This window comes from Melanotaenia boesemani, chromosome 4 (assembly GCF_017639745.1).
Source record: "Melanotaenia boesemani isolate fMelBoe1 chromosome 4, fMelBoe1.pri, whole genome shotgun sequence".
NCBI lineage: Eukaryota > Metazoa > Chordata > Actinopteri > Atheriniformes > Melanotaeniidae > Melanotaenia > Melanotaenia boesemani.
Genome location: NC_055685.1, coordinates 39,224,208 through 39,237,111, shown reverse-complemented (window position 1 = coordinate 39,237,111; position 12,904 = coordinate 39,224,208). Strand labels below are relative to the sequence as shown.

The 12,904-nt window shown below is 41.9% G+C and overlaps 1 protein-coding gene across 1 annotated transcript; it reads left to right on the top strand.

Annotated features, from left to right (window-relative positions):
- Positions 1-3,535: 3,535 nt before the first annotated feature.
- Positions 3,536-12,099, top strand: map1lc3c (microtubule-associated protein 1 light chain 3 gamma). Its single transcript, XM_041983362.1, has 4 exons — positions 3,536-3,670; positions 3,752-3,807; positions 3,909-4,015; positions 11,850-12,099. The coding sequence occupies exons 1-4, from the start codon at positions 3,610-3,612 to the stop codon at positions 12,010-12,012; spliced, it is 387 nt and encodes a 128-aa protein (XP_041839296.1). The 5' UTR covers positions 3,536-3,609; the 3' UTR covers positions 12,013-12,099.
- Positions 12,100-12,904: the final 805 nt, after the last annotated feature.

The window sequence follows — 12,904 nt, the reverse complement described above, 5'->3', positions numbered from 1 at the left end:
CTAGAGACTGCTATGACACTAATGATTACGATGAAGCTAACAACTGCTATTAATATGTCACTAATGTCTGTTATTAGACTAACAACTGCTATGAGACTAATGATTACTATGAGGCTAACAACTGCTATGAGGCTAATGATTGCTATGAGGCTAACAACTGCTATAAGGCTAATGATTGCTATGAGGCTAATAGCTGCTATGAGGCTAACAACTGCTATAAATATGTCACTAATGTCTGTTATTAGACTAACGACTGCTATGAGACTAATGATTACTATGAGGCTAACAACTGCTATAAGGCTAATGATTGCTATAAGACTAACAATTGCAATGTCACTAATGATTACTATGAGGCTAACAGCTGCTATGAGGCTAACAACTGCTATGAGGCTAACAACTGCTATGAGGCTAACTATTGCTATGCCGCTAACAACTGTTTTAGACTAACAATTGCTATGAGGCTAATGATTGCTATGATGTTAACAACTGCTATGAGCCTAATGATTGCTATGAGGCTAGCAACAGCTATGAGGCTAGAGACTGCTATGACACTAATGATTACGATGAAGCTAACAACTGCTATTAATATGTCACTAATGTCTGTTATTAGACTAACAACTGCTATGAGACTAATGATTACTATGAGGCTAACAACTGCTATGTCACTAATGATTACTATGAGGCTAACAGCTGCTATGGGGCTAACAACTGCTATGTCACTAATGATTACTATGAGGCTAACAGCTGCTATGAGGCTAACAACTGCTATGAGGCTAACAACTGTATGATGCTAACTATTGCTATGCCGCTAACAACTGTTTTTAGACTAACAATTGCTATGAGGCTAATGATTGCTATGATGCTAACAACTGCTATAAGGCTAATGATTGCTATGATGCTAACAACTGCTATAAGGCTAATGATTGCTATGAGGCTAACAACTGCTATAAGGCTAATGATTACTATGAGGCTAACAACTGCTATAAGGCTAATGATTGCTATGAGGCTAACAACTGCTATAAGGCTAATGATTACTATGAGGCTAAGAACTGCTATAAGGCTAATGATTGCTATGAGGCTAACAATTGCTATGTCACTAATGATTACTATGAGGCTAACAACTGATATAAGGCTAAGGATTACTATGAGGCTAACAACTGCTATAAGGCTAATGATTACTATGAGGCTAACAACTGCTATAAGGCTAATGATTGCTATGAGACTAACAACTGCTATAAGGCTAATGATTGCTATGAGGCTAACAACTGCTATAAGGCTAATGATTGCTATGAGGCTAACAGCTGCTATGAGGCTAATGATTGCTATGAGGCTAACAACTGCTATAAGGCTAATGATTGCTATGAGGCTAACAACTGCTATAAGGCTAATGATTGCTATGAGACTAACAACTGCTATAAGGCTAATGATTGCTATGAGGCTAACAACTGCTATAAGGCTAATGATTGCTATGAGGCTAACAGCTGCTATGAGGCTAATGATTGCTATGAGGCTAACAACTGCTATAAGGCTAATGATTGCTATGAGGCTAACAGCTGCTATGAGGCTAATGATTGCTATGAGGCTAACAACTGCTATAAGGCTAATGATTGCTATGAGGCTAACAACTGCTATAAGGCTAATGATTGCTATGAGGCTAACATCTGCTATGAGGCTAATGATTGCTATGAGGCTAACAACTGCTATAAGGCTAATGATTACTATGAGGCTAACAACTGCTATAAGGCTAATGATTGCTATGAGGCTAACATCTGCTATGAGGCTAATGATTGCTATGAGGCTAACAACTGCTATAAGGCTAATGATTACTATGAGGCTAACAACTGCTATAAGGCTAATGATTACTATGAGGCTAACAACTGCTATAAGGCTAATGATTACTGTGAGGCTAACAACTGCTATAAGGCTAATGATTGCTATGTCACTTATGATTACTATGAGGCTAACAACTGCTATGAGGCTAATGATTGCTATGAGGCTAACAGCTGCTATGAGGCTAATGATTGCTATGAGGTTAACAACTACTATGAGGCTAACAATTGCTATGTCACTAATGATTACTATGAGGCTAACAACTGCTATGAGGCTAATGATTGCTATGAGGCTAACAGCTGCTATGAGGCTAATGATTGCTATGAGGCTAACAGCTGCTATGAGGCTAACTATTGCTATGCCGCTAACAACCGTTTTTAGACTAACAATTGCTATGAGGCTAACGAATGTTTTTAGACTAACAATTGCTATGAGGCTAACGAATGTTTTTAGACTAACAATTGCTATGAGGCTAACGAATGTTTTTAGACTAACAATTGCTATGAGGCTAATGAATGTTTTTAGACTAACAATTGCTATGAGGCTAATGATTGCTATGAAGCTAACAATTAATATCAGGCTAATGACTGCTATGAGGCTGACACAGACTCCATCTAAAACATGGTTGGAGCCTCCGTGACATCACCCGTAGGTTTCTGAAGAGCAAAAGTGAAGCTCATTGGGCTGTTCCTACCATTGCCATCTTGGCAGCGTCACGCCTGCTGTTGCTCCCAGAAAATCCAAAAATAGGCAAAGTGGTGGAGCTGAGACGGGGGCTGTGGGGTTGGAGGATTGACACCTATCAAACTCCGAGCTGCCTGTAGCTAAGAGCTAACTGAGGCAACCCAGATCTAACGTGAGCTAACCTGCTAATGAAGGCAGGTGGGCTAAAGCTAAGGTGCACTGTTAGCCGGTTGAAAACTGTGTTTGTGATGCACTCTCCCTTCTTTCTGCGGATGTTGGATACCTGTCAATCAAAAGGACACACCCCTAATTATGCCAAATTTCAAGATTAAATAACATCCACACAGATGAGTTTGAAAGAAATTCACGTCCCTCACAGTTGTCATGAAGGTAAACTTGACCTTTTAATCCTAAAATGTTCTTTTTATACCAGGCTGTAATGTTTATTTCTGCTGTGAAGATGGTCTTTTTAACATGGGAGTCTATGGGAATTTGTTCTGTTTTGGAGCCCCTAGCGGATGAGGGGGGAACTGCAATTTTTTTTTGCACTTTTCATAGGCTTCACATTTCATCACCAGAGGTTGCAACTTAGGCTGACAACGTGAACCTTTAATAACAGAAACACATAATTTCAGTGACCTTCTAAAAACCCACTTCTCTATGTGTCAGTATGAGGAATGTGTGCTAGGTCTGACCCAGTTTTTCATCTTGTGCCTCAAATTAACTCCAGCTGAACCAGTAACACCAGTAAACAGACTGTAACTGATCTGCTTGATGTGGTAAACCAAACCCAGAAAGATGTGGTGTTCAGAAAGAGATTTTTTACATGTGATGAGACCAAAAGCAGAAAAAGTTTGCTGTTGTGAGAAAAGACCTTCATGGTGGCTGGAGCCTCTTGCCCCGGGGCCCCTGAAGCTCCCGTGCCCGCGGCCCTGGGAACTGCGCTGCGGCTCTAACTCGATTAAATCCGCAGATGATTTGCGCTGTGACTGGCCCATGTGCTAATCAGCTGATGCGCCGCAGCCGCCTCTATTTAACTCCCGCCCGTGACCTCCTTGTGCTGAAGTGCGCGCGGATCTCCACCACAGACACAGCATGCCGCCGTTTGAGAAAACCCCGCTGCAGAGCAAATCCTTCAAACAGAGGAAGAGCTTCGGTAAATGATCCGAGCAACACGCAGGAGAACCGGAGCGGAAAGTTCACAAAGTTCGCTCACTGTTTTCTTTTGTGTGCGCAGCCACGAGGAAGCAGGAAGTTGCCGGGATCCGGTCCAAGTTCCCCAACAAGATCCCGGTAAGTGTGAGGAGAGCATTCACCCAGCAGCCCGCAGAGACGGAGAGCATCACCCGCAGAGCAGAGCCGCAGAGGCGGCCTAACGTCTCTGATTCCCGCAGGTCATCATCGAGAGGTACGAGAGGGAAAAGTATCTGCCTCCGCTGGACAAAACCAAGTTCCTGGTGCCGCACGAGCTCACCATGACCCAGTTCGTCACCATCATCAGGTAAAACGTCCTCGCGCTGAAAGGTGTTTAATCTGCCGATGAATTTTTGACTAAATGAATGTTAATTGACCTTTTTTCTTTAGGCAGTTTATATGTACAACACATCTCATGTACAGGACAATTCAAAGTGCTTTACATAAAACAAAGACATTACAGATATTTAGAATAGTAAAAGGCATCAACACATAATCACAATAAAATAATAAATTACATTAAAATGATTAAAAGCAAGATAAGTTAAAAAGTTAAAGTGCAGATTTCATGCATAGGCGCATGAAAAAAGAAATGTTTTTAACCTGGATTTAAAAATGTCTACATTTGGTGAAAGTTTAATCTCCACTGGCAGTTTGTTCCACTTGTTTGCAGCATAACAGCTGAATACTGCTTCTCCATGTTTAGTCTGGACTCTGGTCTGGACTCTGGTCTGGACTCTGGTCTGGACTCTGGTCTGGACTAGTTGACCAGAGTCTTTGGATCTAAGAGCTCTGCTAGGTTTATATTCTCTGAACATATCACAGATGTATTCTGGGACTAAACCATTCTGGGATGTAAACAATCAGAAGGGTTTTAAAATCTATTCTGTGACTGACTGGAAACCAGTGTAAAGATTTGAAAACTGGTGTGATGTGTTCAGATCTCTTAGTCCTGGTTAAAACTCTAGCAGCAGCGTTTTGGATGAGCTGCAGATGTTTAATGCTCTTTTTAGGAAGTCCTGTTAAAAGACCATTACAGTAATCCAGTCTACTGGAGATGAATGCATGGATGAGTTTCTCTTGGTCTTTCTGGGAGACTAAACTTTTAATTCTGTTGATGTTTCTGAGCTGGTAAAAAGCTTCTTAGTGAAGCTTTGATGTGGCTGCTGAAAGTCAGGTCTGAGTCTATCAACACTCCCAGGTTACCAACTTGGTTGGTGGTTTTTAGAGCCCGAGTCTCCAGGTGTTTGCCTTTTTTAATGGGAATTTCGGTGCTTTTTTAAAAGATTCGTATCTTTTGGCTCTGTTCCCTTTAGAGGATTTGGTTCTTTTGCCTTTGTGTTCATTTAGTATCACCTAGAGCTTCAATTTGAGCCTAATTTAGGTTGTAGGCTGTTTAATTTTTTTTTAATAAAAGCCTTTTTATTTTTAAAAGTTAGCATTTAATATCAATTATTTTAAATGGCCTCAAAGAACCACCAACAAAACTCAAGCGTTTTGATGAAAAATGCTTTACTCACCCCAGAGGAAACTGTTGCTCCTACACTGTTTAAAAAAAAAAAAAAAAAAAACTATTGTTTTAATTGGAAAACAAGTGATTGCCTTTAGTTTATCAAAGTGCAGGTAATTTCTTTTACTCGACCATTTTAAACGAGATTTACTCAAATTAAGTTTCTTTCTAATCTGAATGTGACTCCATTGACTTAAGATTAAAGCTGCAAATAAAATATTCAATTTATCCAAAAGTAGCTTGATATTCACATTATGCTTTCTAATATAGCTTGACGTGATTGTATGAGTGTAGTATATTTAATATTTTGTTAGCTGGGAGGGTTTCTACTGCAGTAAGAAGTGACATCAGACACCGACCGCTTTAATTCTGCTGCTGGATAACGTAAACCAGCATGAGGTCGCGGCTTTCCCTCGTTCTGTCCTTCCCGGAGCCAACTTTTAACATAAAACAGAATATTCCAACAACGATGTGTAAATTTAAGCAAAACACAGGAAGTAAAGCGTGTAACTGAAATTTATAGGGTAGTAATCATAAGTTAAATTCCTGCTGAGGGAGTTTCCCGTCAGACTTTGGCTACGAGTTCAACACGCTGGCTGAACTAACTTTATAAATTTAACTTGGATAAAATGAATTCAATTAAACTGGTTCAACTATTGAATTTTAGTTGCAAGTTTTCATAAAATACTTTAGATCAACTATATCAATTTTTTTAAATGAAGCGTGTAATCCTTGCTTGTGATTGGCCGCATTGTGGACAAAGTCCCGCCCCTTCTGGAGACTGGGCTCTCCAAACAGGAGCAGCCATGTCTGCTGGAGTCGGTTCTTGGAGTCGGCTTGTTGGTGAGCGACACATCGCAGCTAAAGGACAGAGGTGTTAACTGAAGGAATCCCTGCTGTCCGCTTTGTGAAAGGATGGTTTTTACTGTCAGCTGAGGGGTGTGGTCTCGGTGTGGGAAATGAAAAGCCAGCCCTCACTCATTAAGCGCCTGATTCTTTGTCCTGGCTGCTTCTCTGCACATTTTCCAAATGTTTCTGGTCGGTCATGATTACTCTGCAGAGTCTCTGCCGCTCACATGCTGCAGACTGTTGGGCAACTTTAACGTGACACACTGACTCCTCGTGTCCTCAAATCAATCTGTCAGCGTGAAGAGACCCGAGCTTTCCAATAGATCGACAGGTCCGACAGATTTTCTCTGAATGGTTGGACAGATTCTGACTTTATCTGGAATTTCTTCATCACTGAGGCTGAATGATCTCCGAAGGAGGAAAAGTCCAGATTCCTTCAGTCCACCAGTGAAAACCACAAACTTGCTGTGAAGTAAAGCAGATTTTATTCAGCTCTGTAAATGACAGAAGCTGGTTGGCTTAATCCGTTTTAAATCTTTAGACACTTGATTTGGATTTCTTATGTGAATGTTTTCGGTTTTACTTCCAGATTTCTGGACTTCCTCGTTCTGTCTTAGTCATAATTACTCAGCAGAAAGTTGAGTTTGACCGAGTCAAGTCGGTCTGTAGGTGGAGACTCTTCATGTTCAGAGCTGTGCAGAAGTCTGGAGCCGCCTCCATGTCCAGGAAAAACTGGACTTTCAGAAAAATCCCTGCAGCTTTTTCCAAACATAAGTCCAGAATCTGAGACGGAACCAGTCGGTCCAGTTCTAAGGACCTTGTTTTATTCTTCATCCCAGGCTGAACCCACTTAAAGAAGCTTTCTGTCATTTCATTTTCTTTCCAGGAATAGTTCTCCAGGGTCCTTGAAGAACTTTAAAAAAAAACTCTTGGATGTTTGTTTTTTATTCTGTTCTCTGTCCAGACGATCCCACACTTCTTTAATGTTGAGGTCCGGGTTCTGGGGAGGGTCCGTCCCTCCGTCAAACCTGCTGGTCATGGGGGGGTCCAGTTCTTGTCATGTGATCTACCTCTGCCTTTTCTCCTGGTTTTCTTCCTGACGAACGGCTTCCTGACAGCTACGTTTCTATGGAAACCATTTCTGATGAGGCTTCGTCCTTAAGTAGATGGATCAACTGAAGGTCCAGATTCTTCTCTCAGCTCCTGGTTCATGTCTATGCTGGACTTCAGATCCTGTTCATGTGCAGTAGATGGTTTTTAGTCCTGACTTTCTTTTGTCCTCCACGTGTCCAGTTTCTGCCTCCATGCTGAGACACACCAGGTTTCCAGCTACCAGCTGTTTGGGTGGGGCTGGGCGATTAATTGCATTTTCCATTTCTGGAGATTTATTTTTATAAAAATCTGGATTTTTTTTTCCATAGTTGGCAGACTTGGCCCTCCCTCCACACCAGAACGGTGTTTGACAGAGTTTCAGTGACGTGACCCTTAGCTGTGTGTATAACTGCAGTGAGACATGCTGCTCTCTACGAGATGCAGAAGTCAACTTAACCCACAAACTCAAGTTAAGAGACAACCTTCATCAGGGGAATTATTCCTGCAGTGGATCCTGTATAACGAAGATCACGGATGCATTGTCGCATTTTTCTATATAAAGTCGTTTATGGTGGAAAAGCTACGACATTATATGCTTTATTTTTGCTGTAATTCATCTATATAAACAAATGTTTTGTAATAAGTTTATTTGTTATGTAAAAGAAAGAAAATCGATTTAAAATCGGATTTTGATTTTATTTTTAGGCCATATCGCCCAGCTCTGTTTGGGAATCACCTTGTTGCTGCTAGAATCCTGTTTTCTGACGGTGCCAGTTGAAGGTAACCTGGAGCCCCAGGTGAACCTCAACCGTGGCACCCCAAAAACCAAATAAGTAAAATTCACTCTGTTCATGACCTGAAACTCCAGCAGTGACACTGAGTCCGTGTTTGGCCCTTCATCGGGGTTGTGACGTACTTTAAAAATGCTCTGTTTAAAGTAAAACCCAGTTTACTGGGTTATAACTCTGCAGACATCAGCACACACAACAAATCAGATCTTTGTAGTTTGGGAATTACTTACAATCTGTACCCCCCCCCCCCCCTTAATTTATTTTTTTAAAATAACTTTCCCTACGGGCAGCAGCCAGCTGAGTCCTCAGCTTTTTGGAGTTTGAACTGACACATTACCGCCACCAAGTGGTGGGAGGCTGCACTGCAGCTTAGCTTCTCCTAACTGTAAAATACGGTTACTACATCTACCGACGGTGTAGGCGTCATTTTGATGCCTATTAACTACATCAGTTGGGCAAAGCGTGAACGTACCTGCAGTGTGAACGTAGTCTTATCGCCTGCTGGTAGATTTGGTTTACACGTGCGGCCCCCCCAGCAGATGGCGCCCTAGGCAGCCGACCTGTGTCGCTCATAAGGAAGACCGGCACTGCTATTGATCTTAGCTGGGGGGTGTAAGTGAATGGTTTGTAGATTTTGTTTTGTGTGTCAGAGTTTTGGACAGGTTTAGTAATTTGTATTTTAATGTGTAAAACGGCCCAACCAGGGATGGGAGGTGGGAATCGGCTCTGGCTGCAAACTGTTTGCATGGCATCAGCTACAAACCTTTAACTATGTACAAATGCAGTGTCCCTGTCAAATTTAAAAGAAAAGGAGGTGGTGGTGGGGTGGGGGGGGGGTTCAGGGATCAGACTGGAACACAAAGTGGAAGGTTTTTTTTTTTTTTTTTTTTTTTTTTTTTTTCTCCACAAGATTGTAAATTTAATCATTTTCTATTGACGCATGTCAGAAAGGTAGAACTGAACTCTTAAACCTCCTATCCATTTTTCCCAACAGTCTTATCAGTTTAGACTTTAACTGTAAAACAAACGAGTCTCTGCTGAAAATATTGATTGATTTGGTTTCCATCAGCTGGTTTGTAATGTGGTCAGCAGGTGGCGCTGTTTGCACATGTTTGCACATGTTTGCTAACTGAAATCTGAATGTGACGGCGTCCTTGGTCGTGTCCGAGGAGCAGAAGTCTTCACGAATCTTTCCAGCTGCTCTGATCTTCATCAGTGTCGGCCATGTCTATCGCCTGGAATCGGTTTCCCAGCAACCACGTTGAGTCAGAACTGACTCGGTTTAAAGACTGGGTTGCGTGGAGTTTAGCTGTTTTCAGTTTAGTGTGTAATTAAGGCAAAAAAGCCAATTAAGAACAGATGTTAGATATTTTCAGATCAAACCTTTTTTTACAGACTAATTTCTGCAGGATTTTAATTTAAAATTTACCTGATCGCATCTTAAATTGTGTCTAGGGTGTCCTGTTTTAATTTTTTTTTATTTTTTTTTCTCACCTGAACGGACCTCCTCAGCTCTCCTGCGGGGTGTTCCACGAAGCTGTTTGAAGGGAAAGCCGAGTCTGACTCATTTAATCCAGAGTTCTGTTCCATCAACATGTGAATGCCGCTGAGTAACCATGGTAACGGATGCACCAGAACTAGCCTGCTCGGGGGCAGGCTAACGTTTAGCTTAGCTGTGTCTTAAAGGTCTGATACAGACTCCCTAAAGAAAAGTTCCACCTGGTAGAACTGCTCCGCCTCATTCTGGTATTTAAGAGGGGGAAAAAAAAACTTGCATCACTTTGTCCAGAATAATCAATAAATGTGTCAGCGCCGATGTAACTAAAGAAACACGACTATACACGTTCTGAACATGAAATTAAATGAAAAGAACATGGTGTTCATTAAAATTAACACCTTATTAACCCTCCCCAGGTTCAGGAACCCGACCTCCACTGCCTCTGGTTGGCTACCAGTAAAACTGGGATCAGCTGAGCCCCGTCCATACAGGCCGAGGGTGTTTAAAGAGAGAGAGAAAGATGGTCTAAAGAGATGGACGGAGAAAGATAGAGATAGATAGAGACAGAGTTCCTTTCTGGTTACCATGGTTTGGTCTTTTATTAATGACCCTGCAGAGGGCGCATGCTTCATTCAAAGCTCATTCAGACCACCAGACCCACGGTTTTCAGGGGGAGGACCACCAGTAGCAGTGGTCTCTGACGTTGTCTTGGTCTCTACAGAGCAACATGTTTACAGCTCAACACGTTTAGGCAAGGCAAATCTGTTTGTATAGCACATTTCATGTACAAGACAAAGTTTTTTTACATAAAACATCCAGCAGGATGCAGAAAACGATAAAAGTGCATTAAAAAACAAAGATTAAATTAATGAAATAAAAACAGAGGGAAGATGCTAAAATAAGACTATTAGAAACTATTTTAAAGACAATATTAAAACATGATTCCAGCTTAAAAGAACCAGATGTAGATTTTGACCTCTAAATAAAAACTAGTTCCATGCAGCAGAGAACAGGTGGGTCTTTACCTGGAGTTAAACACAACGAAACCTCCCACTCTGAGATGTTCTGGTTCTTTGTTTCCACCTGCTGCAGGTTCGCTTTGCTGGTAAGATGCTGGTGTAACGGTGCAGAGTTAATGTAGGTCACACACACGATGATCACAAAGCTGATGCTTATTGATTATTGGGTTAATAAAATGAACAGGGCCAGTACATAGAGACAATCAGCTGCTTTATGTAAACAGATTTATAAGAGGAGACAGAAATAAACCAGGACGGTGAATCAACAATGACGTGCGGTCAGGAAAGGTGTTATGATTTAAAAAAAAAAAGTACATGAAATATTGACATTTTCCACTGATCTGTGTTAAATGCATTTTCAGAATGACTTTACACAAAAATCGCTGTAATAATAGATCAGATCCAGGACAGAAATCCCGGGTGAGGCCGTGGTGAGCTGGACCTCCTCTGACTGGTGATCCAGTACAAACTGGGTTCATGACGTGTTTCTGTTCCTCAGCATATCCAACATGAACGTTACAGAAATATGTGTTATACACCACGACTCTCCACCGTGTGTGTAACGTCTTTAATGTGTGTGTGAGAGAATTATTCCTGCTGATCTACAATAGAGAAAAGCCAGCAGGTGAGGCAGCAGTACTCTGCCTCACCTCCAGGGGGCGTAGTTTCATGCTGGTGGATGAATAGTGAAATAAGAAGCTCTTTTTGTTCTTACAATGTAAATGTGACTCCAGAGGAGTCGGTGCTTCACCAGCCATGAACCCACCGCACGTCACTGATCTCCATCAGCTTTCTTTGTTCAGCTGCTGAGAAAATGAAGCTCTCGGTTTGCTCTCTTTTCCTGCTGCTCCTCTTTTCCACCATCCACTCGTCAGGGCTTCCTACGTTCCTCAGGACCTCCACATAGCCAGGCTACGTAAGCCTCGCTTGGATTAGCTCAGCTAGATGCAGCTGGAATGTGTTAGTGGAACAAATGAGCCTTAATTCAGAGACGGTGTTAGTTCAAGCGAAGCTTTCCTGATACAGCCTGGCTTCCTGTAGCTGCGTTTGTGGAATACCCCCCAGGTCTGGACCAGGTTTTATGGACCTGCTGTGGTGGTCGTGCAGGGAACTGCAGATACAGACGTCCTCCTTGGCAGAGCAACAAGTTGCAGCCTCGCCTCAAACATGAAATTTAAAGTTCATCGTGATCAGTGTGTTTTTGGTTGGTGGTTATGTGGAGATTTGGGTATCTTTTGGGTTTTGAGCAGAGTCACTGAAGCGTTGGCATCATGTGAAGCAGCTACCAGGACGAGGCCCTGGCACTGCTGGGCTTGGCCCCCCAGGCAGGTTGTGACGGGGCCCGTTGGGTGGGTTTTAACTGCGGCTCTCTCGTCTCTCAGGAACCGGATGGCGCTGCTGCCCAGTCAGGCTTTCTACCTGCTCATCAACAACAGCGGGCTGGCCAGCATGTCTCTCTCCATGGCCCAGGTCTACAAAGACCACCAGGACGAGGACGGCTTCCTGTACATGACCTACGCCTCGCAGGAGATGTTCGGACGCTGACACAAAGCTTCACTTGACGTTTTATTTCCTGTTCCAGGCTGCTGGTCTGAATCTGCTGTAAATAATAAATATTTTTATACCCTGTAATTTTCTACATTTTCCCTTTTTTTTTTTTTTTTTTTTTTTAGGTTAATCATAATAAATGTTGGATCTGAACAGTAACGTGATTTTCTTTCTACGAGGGTCGCAGTCCTGCAGGTTTTCGGTGTTTCCCTGATGCAACACACTTAGATTAAGTGGCTCCAACAGCTGATAAAGTTCAGGTGTGTTGGAGCAGGGATATGATGAACCTGACGGACTGCGGCCCTCGTGGGGCCGAATTGAGCAGCCCTGCTCTAGAATAATTCAGTAATTCAAAGTTTATTGTTTAATTTTTAACAGATTAAAATAATTAAAACTAAAGTTTTGTGAATGGAATATTGTTCATAGTTTGTGTTGCAGAATAAAACTGCAAGTTTGTTCATGAAGGGTAAAACTTTCCGCTGTAGTTCTGTAGTTTGTCCACTTGGTGGCAGCAGTGACTCACTAAACTTATTGTTCCACAGTTCTGGACAACAGGGCCAAACATAAGCGTTTTAAATTCTCTCTTCAGGATGAATAAAGATGGGTTAAACTCTTCCTGTGAGCTGCAGTAAACTAAAATGACTGAACAGATGTGAAAAGAGAACTTAACATGTTCAATAAAACTATCAGAGCTGCAGTCCAGACAAATCTTTGAATTTCTGTGTGGAAAACAAACTCGGGTAATTTGTTCTCATCAGATTTTTACGGTTTCTACAACTCTTCATGCATGTTGTATAACAATATTTCTTCCTAATCTATAAATATAACGTACTGGAAATAAACCACATGCACAGTAAAACGGCGTCCCAATGATGGGAAACTTTTTAAT